At 37.6% G+C, this 19,952-nt stretch overlaps 1 protein-coding gene across 1 annotated transcript in view; it reads left to right on the forward strand.

Moving 5' to 3' along the window:
* Positions 1-19,952, forward strand: part of ITGA4 (integrin subunit alpha 4) — an 89,488-nt gene that overhangs the window by 30,441 nt on the left and 39,095 nt on the right. Inside the window, exons 10-15 of the mRNA XM_055398064.2 lie at positions 4,012-4,123; positions 9,641-9,735; positions 10,919-11,009; positions 11,618-11,663; positions 12,054-12,208; positions 17,622-17,776. Coding sequence (XP_055254039.1) covers positions 4,012-4,123; positions 9,641-9,735; positions 10,919-11,009; positions 11,618-11,663; positions 12,054-12,208; positions 17,622-17,776 — 654 coding nt within the window. The remainder of the gene's footprint in view (positions 1-4,011; positions 4,124-9,640; positions 9,736-10,918; positions 11,010-11,617; positions 11,664-12,053; positions 12,209-17,621; positions 17,777-19,952) is intronic.

Raw genomic sequence — 19,952 nt, forward strand, 5'->3', positions numbered from 1 at the left:
GATTGGAAGCTGTTTATGGGACTTTGATCATAACCGTTGCTTTACTTACTCCAAAGTTCTGAGACTATAAATTTTTTTAGGCTTACTCTACTGATGAACGTAAAAATTATGATATTATACTGATGTTTTAAAAATGAAATGGGATGTCATGATTAATGGGCTGCTGCCCCATTTTGATATCTTGAAAGTATGAGATCAATTGTCTGGAGTTTCTTTGTACACAGCTTGTATGTGTTCACTCTGGGAGTTACAGTTTCTTCCAGTTGCACTGTGCAACTCTAATTTGAAAGAATAACTTTTATATGGCCCTAAAAATGTGGATCTCCTATTAGTTTGACGGTGAATATCCCCATGTAATTTGGTAATTATAAAGCACTACGAGACATCGAAGATAAAGCATAAACTGTTTTTAATTTCTTGACTTGAAAACAGTTGAAAGCAAGATGTGTTCTGATAAAATGTTAATTTGCACAATTCATATAGCTTTTATTCCTGATAAGAATGTAAAACTGCAGTAGTTTATTCCAAAGCAGATGTAGTAGTTGTACAAATAAGTGTTTACTTGCTTATGATTGAGTTTTCAATTCTAGGGGTATTTTGGAGTAGAATTTGACCGTTTGACAATTCAATTTAGGGAACTCTACTGGCCTTATCTTGCCAGTCTGTCTTCTTGGCATGAAATCAAAAGAAAGAATTGATAGGGCCTTAGTGGGGTCTTCTTGGCCTATATCTGATTTAAGAGCAATAACATGTTTGTGAGAAAATTGGTTCATTTCTTAAGTCACGGTATTTTTATTTGGGATTTAACAAAATAAAATCTGTTTCTGGAAAGTATTTTGTTTAATCAGTGATTTCAGAGCATTTAATAAGCATGTATATTAAGCACTATACTAAACTCACTGCAATTTAAGAGAGAAAATAGTCTTATAAAGCTGAGAGATCCTTCAAATTCCAAGTATAAAGCAGGAAAATCATTTATGCACTGGCATATCCTAGATTGTTTAAACCTAAATTTAATAGTAAAATGGTGTCATCTGTGAAGTGATCATTTGTTATCTCATTAATAGTGAAATCAGGAATTACTTTTTCTTATATAGATATTTCACATTTTCCTATCAATGAATGGTCTCCCTAATAGAAGCCGCATCCTCATTTTACATACTTTTATTTTTTTACAACTAAAGTTTTTGAGAACAGTTTAAACAGTGGTATAGATACCTAATGTAAGGCAATAAAGAACCATTTTTCCCATTGAAATCTTCAGTAATTCCAATATGAAAAACAGATACAAGTGAAGTGCCTTTGTTTAAAGGGCAAGGGAGGAGTTCTCCCATTAGACTACCCTCTTGTTGACTCTTCACTTCTACACTACTCGATAGAGGTATTGAATATTGGGGTTAATTTCATCATTGATTTCCACTTTTAAAACCTCTGCTATAAGTTATTCTTCCTTTGTTGCCCTCCCACTTCTTGTTCCTAACTGTGAAAAGACAGTAGTTACTACTTGACATTCAGTTTGGTTCAGTTCAGTTGCTCAGTCGTGTCTGACCCTGCAACTCCATGGACTGCAGCATGCCAGACTTCCCTGTCCGTCACCAACTCCTGGAGCTTGCTCAAAACTCAAGTCCATCGAGTTGGTGATGCCATTCAACCATCTCATCCTCTGCTGCTCCCTTCTCCTCCTGCCTTCAATCTTTCTCAGCATCAGGGTCTTTTCAAAGGAGTCAGTTCTTCACATCAGGTGGCGAAAGTATTGGAGTTTCAGCTTTAGCATCAGTCCTTCCAATGAATATTTAGGACTGATTTTCTTTAGGATTGACTGGTTTGGACCCCCTTGCTGTCCAGGGGACTCTCAAGAGTCTTCTCCAACAGCACAACTCAAAAGTATCAGTTCTTCAGTACTCAGCTTTCTTTATGGTCCAACTTTCACATCCATACATGACTACTGGAAAAACGGTAGCTTTGACTAGATGGACCTTTGTCAGCAAAGTAACGTCTCTGCTTTTTAATATGCTGTCTGGGTTTGTCATAGCTTTTCTCCCAAGGAGCAATAATCTTTTAATTTCATGGCTACATTTACCATTTGCAATGATTTTGGAGCCCAAGAAAATAAAGTTTGTCACTATTTCCATTATTTCTCCATCTATTTGCCATAAAGTGATGGAACCGGATGTCCTGATCTTTGTCTTTTGAATGTTGAGTTTTCAGCCAGCTTTTCACTCTGCTCTTTCACTTTCATGAAGAGGCTCTTTAGTTCCTCTTCACTTGCTGCCATAAGGGTGGTGTCATGCGCATATCTGAGGTTATTGATATTTATTGGTGTGGTTTACTATTGTCTGTCTGTTCTTCTATTGGAGTGTAGACCCTGTGTGCAGAGGAATCGTCTGTTTTATTTACTACTATTTCCTCAGGGCTTGAAAGAATCCTGGACAACTTAGGTGCTCAGTAATTGTTTTTGAGTGAATTGAAGAAAGAATGATACTTGAATGAATGCTGGCTTCTACTTCTGCTGAAAGAGCTCTCAGGGGTCCTGAGTGAACTCTTGGTCACTGTTCTGTGACTGGAGAATACTTGAAGAAGAGTGATCACCACATCTTTAAACTCTCCCCCTGAAACTCAGTGCCCTGTGTTGTCTTATCTCCTCATCCTCTCTGGAGCCTCTCATGCCTTCTGCTCTTTAAATTAGGCATTTCTCTATGAGCAAAACAAGAATCAAATTTTTTTTAGCTGGAAAATAAAAGGTGAAGGGCACTTCATAAGGGAAGAATATGTGTGTGCTCTGGAAATGATGAACAGACTTGTTTGAGAAGTTACAAGATCTATGATGAGTTGTGCATGGGTTTTTGTTTTTGTTTTTAATACAAGGGAGTGACATGATCAGAGTTTGGAAAGAGATCTGGCAGCTGTTATTGCAATAACTCCACTAAAACATTGTGGTGGTGGTGGTTTAGTCGTTAAGTCGTGTCTGACTTTTGCGACCCCGTGGACTATAGCCCTCCACGGTCCTCTGTCCATGGGATTTCCCAGACAGGAATATTGAAGTGGGTTGCCATTTGCTTCTCCAAAGAATCTTCCTGACCCAGGGATCGATCCTGAGTCTCTTGCGTCTCCTGCATTTGGCAGGCAGATTCTTTACCTGCTGAGCCCCCAGGGAAATCCACTGAGACATGATTTCATGTCTAATAACTCACTTTCCAGAATCAGAGACAGCTCTTGACCAACTCCCACCACAGTGCTGCTGGAAAAAGATTCCCAAGGCCAGTCAGTCATGTCACTCCTCAACCCAGAAACCTTCAGTAGCTCTGTCTGGTTTTCTAAGTCGAGAGTAAATTTCTGCCAGCATTCAAAGTCCCACCCCGTAAAACTCCAGTCTTACTCTTTTTGTCTTATTCATTTGCACATACTGCTCATTAGCCAAGTAAGCCAAGGTAGCCAAGTTCTTTGCAATTTGTATTTTGCTGGTCAGTTTCCCTATGTATCAAAACTTTGCCCATTATTTAGTAGCCACCTTGACAACCACCTCCTTTATGAAATCTCTGCTGACTCTCACAGTTAGTATGCTTTCCTTGTTTGGTGATATTGCAAAGCAATGCCTCTTAGTCATTTACATGCTTGTACTATGGCTTCTTTAGGGAAGGGAGTGTCTTACACACTCATTGCTCGTGCTCTTTCACTCATTCATCCTTTGCGCAGTGCATTGCTTTTATTAGGAACTCACTAAATATTTGCTCAATTGAATTATCAAAATAATTTATTGGACTTTCAAAGCTAAGGTTCATGAGTTTGACATTTTTTTCTGTCCTCTGAGCTCTAATCATACTATTATATGTGTTGACATACTTGATAAATATTTATTGACTTGAACTGAGACGTGTGTACTAAAACTCAGACTAGTTTGTCCAACCTGTTTGAAACATTAAGAAAAAAATCCATATCCAATTACAATAGTAAATCATGTGTCAAGTTGTCAGGGAGTATTATAATGACACCTTTCTCCCTGTTCCCATCTAGGGAGCAGTAATGAACGAAATGGAAACAGAGCTCATTGGAAGTGACAAATATGCTGCAAGATTCGGAGAATCTATAGTCAATCTTGGCGACATTGATAATGATGGCTTTGAAGGTAATTAAAACTATTTAGTTTGGTACTTGATTTCCACTTTTTAAAATGGGACATGGGAGAGAATATAATTGGAGTTTTATTTTGTTTGCCTTTCTACAGAAAACGGAGGCAGACTGGTACGCTAAGCTTTTTTTTTCTTTAGTGTTATACCCGATTTCTTCTCAGTTGTCAACTATCCCTTCAACAAAGAGGGATATTCAACATACCTCATTTCATTGATTCTAAGGCACCATTGATGCTAGTGGTAAAGAACTCATCTGCCAGTGCAGGAGATGTAAGAGATACAGGTTCAATCCCTGGGTTGGGAAGATATCCCGGAGAAGGAAATGGCAACCTACTCCACTATTCTTGCCTGGAGAGTCCCATGGACAGAGGAGTCTGGAGGGCTACAGTCTGTAGGGTCTCAAAGAGCCGGACATGACAGAAGTGACTTAGCACATAGCACAAGGCACAATTGATTATAAGTTGTTTTAAGTCGTTATTTTATGTGACCCTAAAAAATGGTGCCTCTTAAACTGAGACTCACTGTTTTTCTATTTTAAGAAGAACGTTGATTTCAGAAATGTGAAAATGTGGAAGAAAATGTGTATCACAGACTCATTGGATCATGTATTTAACTATCAGTGTAGTAAGGCACTGATAAAACCCAGCAGAAGCTGGGTGCAGCGCCTTAGCCGGGCTCTGAAAGCCCCTTCCTGAGCCAGGCTTTCCTTGTTCAGATTGTCCTGTTGTGGGGAAAGGGGGGCTGATGGTGGGGGGTTGGGGATCCCAGGAGAGAACCCTGAGTGGTAGGAAGGGAGAAACTGGCAGACTCGAAGACAGTGGCTATTTGCCACCTGATAGGGATGCATTTCAGTAATGGGATGGATGGTCTCATCAGCACTGGGACTGTTTCCAAGGTATTGGTCCTGCTGTTGAAGGATCTGTCTCTACAATGTGCTCACTTCAATCTAGTTCTAAGTGGTTAACTAAGTCTATTAAAACTGTGCCTAAAATAACGAATGCGTTTGAAAGGAGAGTATATAATTTCTAGAGTTCAGCAAATAAGTATTTGATATTTTCAAGGCTCAGAATTCTCTTCTGGAAATGGTTTTTGGCAATTGGTATCTGGTAGAAGTAGGTCAAAACTTATTTGTATACTGGACATAATTGAGGAAGTGCTGTAAATGCTCACTTTGTATCTTGTTTTGCCTAAATGTTTCATTCTACTTTAAATATTTAAAATATGTTATTCTGCAAGGAGAATGCTAGTTGGCTATCGAAAATATGCTTCCAGTGAGCCTTCTTGAATGTGAAATAGTAAAATTTGGCCTTCAGATGCCATTTCTGGATTTTACTATTTTAAAAACAAAAGGAGATAAAAGTATGTGTATATATCTTTGTGGTTATGGTTACACATTAAATTTTACATTAAAATATCTATAAAATGTTAAGAAGGATATTGCATTTCACAATTAATCATCAGCTCTGGGATATCTATTGAGGACTTATTTTTTGTCAGTTGTACCATGCCAGCTATAGAGTATCTGCCGTAATGAATGTAAATGAAGGAAATAGTGGCACACTTTGTTTAGTTTTATAGTCAAATGGAATTCAGATTAAGACATGAAAAAATTCCTTCCACATCCTGTTTTAATTGACAGATCTGAAGAAGAATATTCACAAGAATATTCACAAGAAGAATATTCACATACACAAATTTGATTGAACATATTTGTGTATGTGCACATGAGGAATTATTTTTTTGGAGTATCTAAATGTCAGTGATGAACTTGAATTATTCTTATAAACAGATTGAGTTATAAAAATGTGATGGGTAGTAGGCAGGTTCCCTTATCAAAGTCACTCCAGTACTTGGGAAAATCCAGTCTTCTAGTTATGTGAAGGACAGGCAGAAAATGTATTGTCCAAGAGACTTAGAAAGGGGGAATTTAGAGGAAATCTTCAGGGCACGGTGCAGTGTTTGAGTGAATATGGGAACCCTGGGTTTCATACAGAACTTTGTGTCTTGGAGTCCTCAGCATACATCTTCTAAAGGTAATATATATATGCATGGAAGATTATTATTCAAATGAATGCTTTCAGTATTCCAGCATATTTTGTGCTATTTAAGATTTCATATATAGTTCACAATATATTTACATCCAGTGGCCACATTAATTCTGATTCATTTTAGTGCATGTTATATTATCATATATCTTTTACTAATTCAGTTTTTTCTTCCTATTTTATTGAGTTATAATTGCATGTAACATTGAATAAGTTTAAGGTATACAACATAATGATTTGATATATGTGTATTGCAAAATGCTTACCACAATGTTTAGTTACCATCTGTCATCTCACATTGGAGAAGGAAATGGCAGCCTACTCCAGTATTCTTGCCTGGAGAATCCCAGGGACGGAGGAGCCTGTCTATGGGGTCGCACAGAGTCGGACACAACTGAAGCGACTTAGTAGCAGCATCACCTCACAGTTGCAAATTTTTTTCCTTGTGATGAGAACTTTTAAGATCAACTCTCTTAGCACCTCCCAAATATACAATGCAGTATTTTCAGCTACAGTCACCATGCTGTACATCCCCAAGACTTAACTGATCTTCTAATTGGCAGTTTGTATTTTTTGACTGCCTTTACCAGTTACCCCACTCTCTGACAAACAACAATCTGATCTCTGTTTCTCTGCGGTTTTCCCCCTAATTCCACGTGTAAGTGAGATCACACAGTATTTGTCTTTGTCTGTCTGACTTACTCAGCCTAATGCCCTCAAGGCCCATCCGTGCTGTTACAAATGACAGAATTTCCTTCTTTTTTTATGACTGAAGAGCATTTCTGTTTTGCCCGTGAGTATGTGTTTCCTGCATTTTAGATGCTAGCCAAGACCATGTTGGCTTGGAAGTAGGCTGTGTTCTAGCTCTTCCCTGAGGTCTTTAATTCCATCCTACCATATCTGCTTGGGTGAACCAGCAAGGCATCTGTCTTTTATTTTTTCATTATGTGATTCCCTATTCTTTTTCCCCGTCTTCTAACTTAGTTTATTTTTCTGGGATATGAGTGAAGTCACTTCATGTTCATGGCAGAGTATGTGGGATTGTGTAGAAAAGAGAGGAAAACCCTACCTGTTTGATTTCCTTTCACCTCCAGTCTTAGATGCGGATCAAACTTCATGATCTTTTACTGTGCACAGCTTTGTAATGCTTTACATAGTAGACCTCAGTTATTTTGGCATTCATGACATCACTTTTTTTTCTTCAAAAGGAAAAAATTAGAATATATTTCCTGTGCCCTTAGGAAAGCAAAACAAGCTATTTTCTCAGATGATAGTCGATCAATTTGGCAAGAGTCCAGAATAAACATTTCACAGAATAGGTAATAGACAAACCTATTCAACCAGTGTGACCAGACAGACAGACTGATAGCATTTTAGCCATAAAATGGTTCTGGTAGGACCACTTATTTCCGGTGTATGTTTTCCAAGTTGAGCCTGAAAAGTGAAAGTGTTACTCAGTTTGTGACCCCATGGGCTGTAGCCTGCCAGCCTCCTCTGCCCATGGGATTCTCCAGGCAAGAATACTGGAGTAGATTGCCATTCTCTCCTCCAGGGGATCTTCCCGACCCAGGGATTGACCCCGAGTCTCCGGCGTTGCAGGCAGATTCTTTAGCATCTGAGCAACTCATCTGACTTTTAGACTGTATCTTTGAATATTTATTTGAGCTGAACCATAATAAAGTTCTACAATTGTGAACTATATGCTGTATCAATTATGTGGTCATGAAATTCTTTTATATTATCAAGTCAGATATTGAACAATTCTTTCACACAGTAGAGGAACAAGTGCTAGGAGGGGAGGGTGTTGGTCATAACTCTGTGTTAATGATTTTATAGAGCGTGGTGAGGGAGAGTACAGGTTCTGGAGCCATACTGCAGGGTTTAAATCCCACTCTGCCGCATCCTACCGCATCCAGGCTTCCCTGATGGTTTACATGGGTAAGAATCTGCCTGCAAAGCAGGAGCCCTGAGTTTGATCTCTGGATCAGGAAGATTCCCTGAAGAAGAAAATGGCAACCCACTCCAGTGTTCTTGCCTGGAGAATCCCAGGGATGGCGGAGCCTGGTGGGCTGCCATCCGTGGGGTCGCACAGAGTTGGGCATGCCTGACGTGACTTAGCAGCAGCAGCAGCAGCAGCTCCCCGACTAGACTGTCAGTTCCTCTTTGTGATACTGTCCTGTGGTGTCCTGTAGATACTCTGACAAGTATCTGGTATGCAGTAGGCACTCAGTAGTTTTCCACTGAATGAATAAATGAATGGATATATTTTATACCTAAAAATTAAAAATACTTTGCACCAGTTAAAAGAGGCTAGCCTTGGTATGTCTAAGCAAAACAGGCTTAAGGTGTGTCTACTATTTAATTTTAGATTAAAATAGAAAAGCTTTTGTATTTTTAAAACTGGGCAGCATTTGGCACAGAGTTTTATTCCCATTGAAAAAGCAGTGCAATATTACAGCTGTAGTTGTTTAAAAACTTTTAGATCTGATGAATAGTGATAAATAATATCATGAAAGCAAACTTACTGTATTTTAGTTTCTATTAAAGTAATAAGAAAAAAAATCACTCTAAAAATATATGAATATACCCAAATAAATTGGCATAATATTTGGTAAAGACAATGAAATGTTCTTACAAATTTTTTTCCTTCTATGTACTTTGTATTTATAGAACTTAAGCAATTATGTTATTCAGTTTCCATTTTCTCTTGCTCTTGTGTGAAAACATATCCTTCATTGGAACAGGAATTAATTTAGAAGTCATTTTGCAAATAAGTAAAACCTATAACTCAAAAGTTCTTGTGGTTTATATTATTTAGAGATGGTAATAACTTACTATTTGCTACACACTGCTCTAAGCACTTCACATGAGTTACGTCCTTCCACACCAAGGTGAGTTCTCTCATGATCCTGTGCTGAAGTGAGAAAACTGACATACAGAGAGGTTAAGAAATGGGCCTGGGAACTTCCCTGGCAGTCCAGTGATTAAGACTCTGCATTGCAACACAGAGGGTGCAGGCTTGATCCCTGGTCAGGGGGCTGAGATCCCACATGCCATACAGCATGGCCAAAGGGAAACAAGAAATGGGCCCAATGAAGGACAGGGAAGCCTGGAGAGCTGCAGTGCACGGGGCCAGCGCCTGAACAGCCATGAGGACAGCTGGGCACCGGGTAGTGCTGGGCTCAGGCCCTGGTGGTGGTTCTAGGACCCATGTCCCTAACCATTTTCTTAGCCTGCCTCTAAGACCATACAACTCTAATTTTCACACACCGACTTTACTGTACGATCCTGTACATTGTTATGACGATGATAGTATTGTATAATTGTTTTTTTTTGGTCCAGTGAAAATACTGTTTATTGATAAGGAGTTTTCCTATGTGATATTAAGTAAAGTGCATGAAGGCTAGTTTTCAGAGTCTCATTCTTCGTATTAAGAGTTTATTTTCTGCCATTTAAATTCTTGAATAGATGTTGCTATTGGAGCCCCACAGGAAGATGACTTGCAAGGTGCTATTTATATTTACAATGGCCGAGCAGATGGGATCTCAACAACCTTCTCACAGGTGGGATAATACTATTCTACTTTCAAAAGAAACATTGGTAATAAAATCCTTCTTAAAACTGCCAGTGTTAATGGCACTTATTTTTCATAATTTGTCCTTTTGGATACTTAATACTGTTTCACCACTTTCTTATAATAACAGTAGGTGGTCTCATTTTTAAGGTTATTAATAACTCTATGAAATCATGTTATTTCCATAAACAAGAATTCTGGTTCACTTCCATTCTACTTTTTCTTTAACCTATTCAGGATTTCCCCTTGCATGTCATCAGACTTATGTCCTGAGATAATACCCCTATTTTTCCAACTAAGCCCATGTGGATTTGGTTAACTGTCTCGCATCATGGCTAAAGCCCCATCTTCCATGGAGGTTGCACAGGAAGAGCAAAGACTCATATGCAACTCTGTGTTCCTTTTAGTGCAAAGCAGTAAGATGAGAGCACTTTATTAAGCTTTCCTGACCTAACTCTGACTTTACTTTCATGTTTTGAAAAATCAGGACATTTCATTGCATAGAAAAAAACTACATGCAAATACAGAGAAGAGAAATTTTTCCAAAGATACTCTTATGGAAACTTTAGCTAATACCATTATTTTGATTAGGCAAAGTGGGTAAATGATCCTCTCTTGGAAGAAATACACTTGTCTATTGAAGAATACTAATTCTCTTGGACAACTCTGATACTTGTAAATCAATGTCTGGACATGAGATTAGACACGTGGGATAGCAAGCACAAATCTGACTTGAGTTGTCCTTGTCAAGTACTAGAAAGCAATCTGGCTAAACAAGATGGTTATTATAAATCTAAGTAGGCTCCACTAAGTGATCATAAATGCCTTATTTTCTTATTATTGGTTTGATTCCTCATGTTGCTCAGGGAAATAAGCACAGAGCCTGAAAAAAGACTGAGGAGAGAGTGTCAGGAGTGTTTTAGGAGATCTTTTCTGTGTAACGTTCCCTTTGCTCACAAGGTAAAGGAAGCAGTTTTATTCATGTCACAACATAGATGTCAGTTCTCCACTTCAAGCTGGAGACTACCCTTTCTCCCAGAAACATGTACTTGCCTTAACTACAATGCATTTGTTAGTAATGGGTCAGGGCTCATTATTTAACTAAATCATTGTTTCTCTGGGATATTAGATGTTTAAACCCTGCTTCCCAGTCAACTTTACTATTTTTTCAGAGAATTGAAGGACGTCAAATCAGTAAATCATTAAGTATGTTTGGACAGTCTATATCTGGACAAATTGATGCAGATAACAATGGCTATCTAGGTGAGTATAAAATTTACTATATAAATTGAAATAAGCACTACTGTGGGTGCTGCTTTATGGTGAAGTACATACAGCTGGTAGAAAAAAGTGTTGATTTACTAGTGAGTTTCTTCCTCCATTTTTAGTACTCTTGAATTCACAGATGGGTCAGAAATAATCAAATAATTACTAAGCTTTTACACTGTTAGTTACTTAATATTTTAATCCTTGTTTTCGAAAAAGTTAAAAGCATTCAGGAGACGAAATCAAACATATGATGATGAAAAGAAGAGGATTTTTATTTTACAATTAGAAAGGAGATATCTCAGCAAGTGTTCGTAGTCCAAAAATTGAATTTTGTTTTAGTAAGGCTGTCTTTATATCATATGTTTATATCATAATGTTTATGTTTATATTATATGATAAAGGGATGAATGTCATTGTAAATGAGCAGATTCAGACACATGTGAAATGAATCTTAAGATGTAAGCTTATCTTTTCTAATTAATTTTCTGTAAATAGTATTTTGATATAGTCACAAGGTGATATGTAGTTAAGTATTTATGGCTGAAAGTAATTCTCTTTGACTAATGATGATCATTAATCTGTGTTATTTTTTCTTCCTCCAGATGTAGCAGTTGGTGCTTTTCGGTCTGATTCTGCTGTGTTGCTAAGGTAAGGTTGATAGATTTCAATGCTTAACGACAATTGGGCTTAATTGTAAATGATGGGAGGCAGTTTTTAAAATCAGCATGATGGTGACCTCATAACACTCTTTTTGGTACTCTGAAATTTAATTATTGAACTTTAGGATACTTTTCCCATCTTACCTGGATATATACTTAAATCATCTAAGTCAATATTTTTAGAGATTTTAGTAAAAATTTATTTTGATTCATACATGAAAGTATAATTGAGTGTATATATATATATATATATATATATATGCTATTAAGCAGTTTCATGAAATTACTTGATCAGTGGAAACTGACAATGCAAATGTATTTGTCACCTTAATGAAAAATAATTGTGCAATTAATATTGCTAATTTTATTTCCTTCTTAGGACAAGACCTGTAGTGATTGTCGAAGCTTCTTTAAACCATCCCGAGTCAGTAAATAGAACAAATTTTGACTGTGTTGAAAATGGATTGCCCTCTGTGTGCATGGATCTGACACTCTGTTTCTCATATAAGGGCAAAGAGGTTCCAGGTTATATTGGTAAGGGTGCCCTTACAGAATTAACGTCTGACAGAATCTGCACTTCCCTCATAAATCTCATGATCATCTTTCTAGGCTTTTCCATATTTCACCATGGAGTGGTTTTTAGGGCAGGAGAAGGCATACTTTCTTCATCACCTTCTAGATTCTTGCTTTGTTCCTACCAATGAGTTGGATAAGTTAAGGCTTTAGTTGTTTAAATATTATGGCAAGAAGTAGAACAAAAATATCACTTGCTGTATTATTTAAGGCGAACTAACTGAGCTTAATCTGTAAGATCTCTTTAAAATAAAAAAAGCATCACCATAGCTCCTCCTGTTTTACTAGACTTACTGAAGTCTTGAGCTGGCTTAAGTTGGAAGGCCTGAGAGAAAGAAGTTTCTTTTCTTCTTATCCTATCCTGTTTGGGTAATTGAAGATGCTTATCTGAAAGTCTGGATCCTGGTTCTAATTTCAATAAATAACACACATCTCTTCAGGATTTACGATGACAGTTGGTTCCTAACAGCCGTGCGCATATGCCTGTACATAGACAGCTCTCAATTATCCGCTCTGGAGAAGGTAGCTTATATATATATGATTTTATTTATTTTAGACCATGCTAGGTCTCTGTTTCTTTGTGCAGGCTCTCTCTGCTTGCAGACAGTGGGGGCCACTCTTCGCTTCAATGCGTGGGCTTCTCACTGCAGCGACCCCTCTTGTTGTGGCACAAGCCCTAGGGCTCCAGTCCTTGCGGCACACAGCTTGGTAGTTGTGGCTTGTGGGCGCCACAGAGCACAGGCTTCAGTAGTTGAAGCACGTGGGTGTCAGGAGCTGTGGCTCGAGGGCTTATTTGCATGTGGAATCTTCCTAGACCAGTGCTTGAACCTATGTCCCCTGCATTGGCAAACAGATTCTTTTTTTTTTTTAATTGGAGGATAATCACTTTGCAATATTGTGATGATTTCTGCCATACATCAGCGTGAATAAACCGTAGGTTCACAGATGTTCCCTCCCTCCTGTACCTCCCTCACACCTCTCTCCTCATCCCACCCCTCTAGGTTGTCACAGAGCACAGCAAATTCCCACTGGCTATCTATTTTACATATGGAAATGTATATGTTTCAGTGCTATTCGCTCAATTCATCCCACCCTTTCCTTCCCCTGCCATGTCCAAAAGTCTGTCCTTTATATCTGCATCTCCTTTTGCTGCCCTGTAAATAGGATCATCACTACCATCTCTCTAGATTCCATATATATGTGTTATTATATGATAATTTGCCTTTCTCTTTCTCATTTACTTCTCTCTGTATAATAGGCTTTAGGTTCATCCACCACATTAAAGCTGACTTAAATGCATTCCTGAGTAATATTCCATTTTGTATATGTACCACAACTTCTTTATCCATTCATCTTTTGATGAACATCTAGGTTGCTTCCATGTCCTGGCAATTGTAAATAGTGCTGTAATAAACATTGGGGTACATGTGTCTTTTTCAATTAAGACTTCCTCAGGGTATGGTCCCATAGTGGGATTGCTGAGTCACATGGTAGTTTTATTCCTAGTTTCTTAAAAAATCTCCACACTGTTCTCCATAGTGGCTGTATCAGTTTGCATTCCCAACAGTACAAGAGGGTTCCCTTTTCTCCACACCTTCTCCAGAATTTATTGCCTGTAGACTTTTTGATGATGATCATTCTGACTGGTGTGAAATGATACCTCATTGTAATTTTGATTTGCATATCTCTAATAATGGGCAATGTTGAGCATCTTTTCATGTGTTTATTAGCCATCTGCATGTCTTCTTTGAAGAAATGTCTAGTTAGTCTTCTGTCATTTTTTTGACTGCATTGTTTATTTTTCTGGTATTGAGCTACATGAGCTGTTTGTATATTTTAGAAATTAATCCTTTGTCAATTGTTTCATTTCTATTATTTTCTCCCATTCTAAGGGTTGTCTTTTTACCTTGCTTATAGTTTCCTTTGTTATGCAAAAGCTTTCAAGCTTAATTAGGTTCCATTTGTTTATTTTTGTTTTTATTTTCATTACACTAGGAGGCAGGCCATAGAGGATCTTGCTGTAATTTATGTCAAAGAGTATTCTGGCAGGCAGATTCTTATCCACTGTACCACCAGGGAAGTCCTGAAAAACTAGGTTTGATATGGTTCATCCAACATTGTGGTTAATCTCAAATCTAATACATGTCACTTCATAAGCATTATTTTTTTTTCCTAGCAAGTTAATATTCCTAATTATATTTAAGCTAATGTTAGGATAGCTACTAATGAAACTGGCCCATGGTAGGAGAGAAACATAAAAGAGTTTACCATTTTGATGTTAAAAATTCATAAATTTCCTGTACCCCACAAGATCTATCGAGAGTTGTTCATACCCTTGACCCTGCAGGCTGTCCTCTGAACATCATGAAGGGAAGCAAATACTGAACCAAGCTTTAGATATGTGACAGAGGCCTCAGTCTGAATTAGCCTGTAATAAGAAGTATAGAATGAGTGTGATATTTCTACTTTAGATCAGATTCATTTTTTTAACTTTAATTTTATTCGAGTATAGTTGATTTGCAATGTTTTTAGTTTCAGGGGTACAGCAAAGTGATTCAGTTATACATCCATTCTTTCTTAGAGTCTTTCTTACAGGTATAGATCAGATTCATGTTTAAGAATGCTCTCAAAAGTCCTCATTGAAGATTCAGTGATAGGACAGTGAGCAGAACCTCCATCCAATTATTGACTGAAGAAGTAGCCGTTTGAGAACATGACCCTGGTAACATAGTGACGCAGGCAAGCTGATGGATTATCTGAGAGATACATATTAAATAGAATTATTTTCCTTTATGGAAAGTCAGTGTTTGTTGTACTACCAATTCCATTGTGACCAAATACTTCTTTAAATGGTTGAAAACAAATATATTAAAATCATAAATAATCATAGCATTGTTGCAGAAGCACACTTTATAGTTGTTGTAAAATGACTCCTTGGGAGAAATAATTCACATGGTAAATATATTTAGTAAAACCAGAACATTTTGCCTCTTATTGCAAGTGGATTTTTATTTCCCTTCTTTCATGTACTTCTTGTCTGAGCTCAGGGTGATGAATTTGTAGATGGCAATTTCAATTGCAACTCTGTCTCTAAGGCACTGAATCTTGGTTATTGTAATTCTGAAGATGAACTTTATTTCCTAAATAAAAAGAATGATGAAAGATTCATTTGAAGTTTGTAGGAGTGATGTAGGTTTTATATTTATGTTTCCTTTAAGTAGATAAAATCCTTCCAGAAGAATAAGTTACTCCTAAAGTATAAATGAACACTTGAGGAATTATATAAGTTATTTTAAATATCACTTATGAATTACTGCTCCTGTTTAATGAAGGACATATCAGAAGACTATTAGATATAGCTTGTTTTGCAAGGAAACTTTTTATTTTTCAATTTTTTATATTGAGGTATAATTGGCACACATTATATTAGTTTCAGGTGTACAACATGATGATTTAATATTTGTGTATATTGTTAAAGAATCACCAAAACAATCATCCTTCATCATACATAATTATAAATTTTTTTCTTGTGATGAGAAATTTTAAGGTCTACTCTCTTAGCATCTTTCAAATGTGCAATACAGTATATATAATTAACTGCAGCTCCCTGATAGCTCAGTTGGTAGAGAATCCATCTGCAATGACTCTGGTTCAATTCCTGGGTCAGGAAGATCCACTGGAGAAGGGATAGGCTACCCATTTCAGTATTCTTGGGCTTCCCTTGTGGCTGAACTGGTAAGGAATCCACCCACAATGTGGGAGATCTGGGTTCAATCCCTGGGTTGGGAAGATCCCCTGGAGAAGGGAAAGGCTACCCACTTAGAAACTCTTGGGCTTCCCTGTGGCTCAGCTGATAAGGAATCCACCTGCAATGCGGGAGACCTGGGTTTGATCCCTAGGTTGGGAAGATCCCCTGGAGAAAGGGAAAGGCTGCCCACTCCAGTATTCTGGCCTAGAGAATTACATGAACAGTAGAGTCGATGGGGTCGCAAAGAGTCGGGACACGACTGAGCGACTTTCACTTTCACCATGCCATACATTATATCCCCATGACTTATCTGGAACTTTATATCTTTTGATCTTCTTCACCTGTATTTCCCATCCTGCACTCCTCACCTCTGACAGCTAACACTTTGACAAAGAACCCTTTAAATCCAAGAAATAGATCTTTCTTTCCTAATAAGATCAGTCTTGGAATTTTTTGGTTGTTATACATTTTTCTTTTTTTTGTTTATTGGCAATCTTCTTTAGCAGATAATCATTTACTATGTCAGATGTGAAATAAATTCTTATCAAACTGCCAGCATATTTATTGAGAGAATGTCTGACTACATTTGTTTTTGCACAGATCAACCCTGGAAGATCAAGCCAGAAACCAATAAAGATAAGCAAGAGAAATACTCAGGGTCTAGGGCTGGAAAGGAGATGTCAGAGTCCACTGTTACATAGGTTTGACTCTTACATCATGTGTTCACTCTATATTTTAAAAAAATAAAAGAAAATAGCAACCTCTCAAATTGGAAACAAACGAAAATAAATGAACCTAAACCATACCTGAAGGGTTTCTCTGGTAGCTCAGTAGTAAAGAATCCACCTACCAAACAGGAGACCAGGTTTGACCCCTGGGGGTCAGAAAGATCCACTGGAGAAGGAAATGGCAACCCACTCCAGTATTCCTGCTTGGGAAGTTCCACGGACAGAGGAGCCTGGCAGCTACAGTTCATGGGATCGCAAAGAGTCGGACACAACTGAGCAACTAAGCAGCAGCAGTAAGCAAATCATATATGAAATTAGTTCTGTAACCATGCAAGATAAAATTATTCCAGGTGACATTTGCCTGCAGTACTCTGCCTGTTCTTCCTCAGTCAGATGTTCTAATGACAAAGGACTCAAAGAAGGCTGAGACTTTACTCAGAACTTTTATTATTAGTAACAACTTTGGTATTGTGGTTTTGAAATGTTTATATATGGGTAGTGGTATTAGTTTAGTTGCTAAGTTGTGTCCAACCCTTACAGCCCCATGGACTATAACCCACCAGGCTCCTCTGTCCATAGGATTTTTCATGCAAGAATACTGGAGTGGGTTGCCATTTCCTTCTCCAGTATATATATGGGAGGATTAAACAAATAACCAAAGATGTTAATTTTCAAAGTTTATAATTCTTTTTTTAAAATTTGTAAAAATAATTTTTGAAATATACATTTTAAATTGTTTCCTCTTTCATATTTCAGGTTAGTTTTTAGAAAATTATTTAATAAAGATAATTTAATATGTTTCCAGTATTCTATATAACTGTGACTATTATCACTTCAAAGATAAAATAAATACCTGTATATAATTATATTCATTGCGATTCTCTCTACATTTTTGCAGTTTTGCTTTATAACATGAGCCTGGATGTGAACCGAAAGGCAGAGTCTCCATCGAGATTTTACTTCTCCTCCAATGGAACTTATGATGTGATTACAAGAAGCATGAAGGTATCGAGCAAAGCAACTAGCTGCAAAACACATCGAGCATTTATGCGGGTAATGTAAACTTGTTTTCATTAACAGATATGTAAACTTCAGTATTATCATACATTTAATTCTTATTGCACTGGTATGTTTTATAAAACATAGTGAAAAGTGTTAATGCCTCCTGAACTATCTAATCTACTACTCTATATCTAGATGTTAGACAATCCTGTGACCTGGATAATTCAAACTCTACTTACCTTTTCTTTTTTGTTGCATATTTATCACATTTAGTGCATCTCTGTTTTTAAAGATGTGCCTTTTCCTATCCTCAGTTGTTACTGTCCCATCTCTGTTTACATGCTTGCCTAAAAATGTAAATATCGAGTAGCTCTGCTGAGCCCCAGATCTATGCCTGGTAGATACTGGGGGCTGGGGGGAGGCTATGGAGGTTGGTTTGTTTTTCATGTGACTTTAAGAAGCAGAATCTAATGTGGCTGCTTTTGGATTGTGCCTTTGTCTCTGAGCCAGCACTGTTGGTGATCTCAGTGGGAACTCACACAGTTGTCGCATGGTGGGGATCATCTGTGGGCCAGGATGATGGCTCTCATGATGGTTTGGTGTGTATTCTGCCAAAGCATAGCCGATTTCATGTTTCTTTTATTAAAACACTCATTCCCAAACTGATCATCACGTTCCTTGCATTGGTCACATTTTATCGTATGACGCAGTGCCAGGTCTTTTTCATTAGGGAATGGTGTACTTCATCAGAAAATCTATTGTCCCAAAAAAGCCAAACTATTCCCGGGAGCCCTTTCTGGGATTTCAAATAGTAGCCTCAGCTTAGACCTTAATTTTCCCTTAGATACTTATTCCAAGCAAATGCAAACAAGCAACAGGACTATTAAATGTTAAGAGCAATAATCCTTATGCTATTTCCTCATTTCCCTTAACAATTTTCATTATTGTACTAGGGTAAAGCTATTAAATTGTTGAGAGCCAAAAGTATAGAATGATATTAGAGTAACCATCATTGATATGGTGGGGATTAAAGAGGTTTTTTTTTTTTAAATTCTACACAGTTAATTTTATTCCAGTTAACCAATTTTAGAGACTAACATTGAGACCATTTTAAAGAAAATAAAAGGACCAGCATTAGACACTGGTAAATATATTGTGTTGAACTTGTATAAATGGCAGTAAATGGATCTGATTTATTGGCCCTGTTTCTTGGTATTGTTCCTATGACTAAGGGTCCATCAAAATTGTGCACATTCCTCAGAATAAGCTTGTGCCCGAAATGACAACTGAGCAGAGGTTTCTGTGTTAGTTGCATGTATACTTGTTGTGTTACCATGGTAGCGACAACGGCAGGTTACAGCCATGACTTTGGGCCATACTGCCAAAGTCAAAAATAGCATTTAGCTCTGGGACTGGTACATAGTGGGACTGTGTATTAAAAAATGATTGTTTCTTCCAATGTTGTTTTTCCTTTCTAAATTACCTTGCTTTTGTTTGGGACATTTTAAACCTATTGCATAGAAAGTCAGAAGGCTACTCCAACACCCTGCCTTGCAACAAATCCAAAGGGTAGGTGTAAAAACTACAGAAGCAGCTGTCCTAACCTTGAGTTTTGTCAAGGACTTCAGCTGTTAATTTGGGAAAAGATGAAAATATAATGTGTGCATTTCCCACACCCACCAGCATGGTAGCCAAGGCATTCAGAAACATTGACTGAATTGCTCCTTTGTTTTGTAAAACATGTCCAGTGTCAGGGGTGTATTAGACTTATGCATTCTACCCCAGCACCCGTTACAATTAAATAAGGTGATACGTTTTAATTATGTTCTCAGGCCCACAGCCCCCACCTCTCAGAGGACAACCCGCCTGCTAGTTGGGCATGCTTCCTTTGTATAGGTTCTGTTGGCTATACCAATTAAGCTCTACTTCTCCTTCCAATTAATTTAATAGATATTGAGTACCTACGTGGTGTCAGGTTCTGCTTGAGACTTTTATATAGGTCAATGACTGAAACATGAAAAGGGTTACTACCCTTATAGAGCTTATAGTGTAGTGTGGTGAGATAAACAACAGTGTAACAAAATGTAAATTTTATAGTATTTTAGAGGAAGGTAACAGTGTTAGTTGCTCAGTCTTTTCCGACTCTTTGCCACCCCATGGACTCTAGCCCACCAGGCTCCTCTGTCCATAGAATTCTCTAGACAAGAATACTGGAGTAAACGTTCAT

This window comes from Moschus berezovskii, chromosome 2 (genome assembly GCF_049115385.1).
Source record: "Moschus berezovskii isolate FMDL1 chromosome 2, NW_MosBer_1.0, whole genome shotgun sequence".
Classification (NCBI taxonomy): Eukaryota; Metazoa; Chordata; class Mammalia; order Artiodactyla; family Moschidae; genus Moschus; species Moschus berezovskii.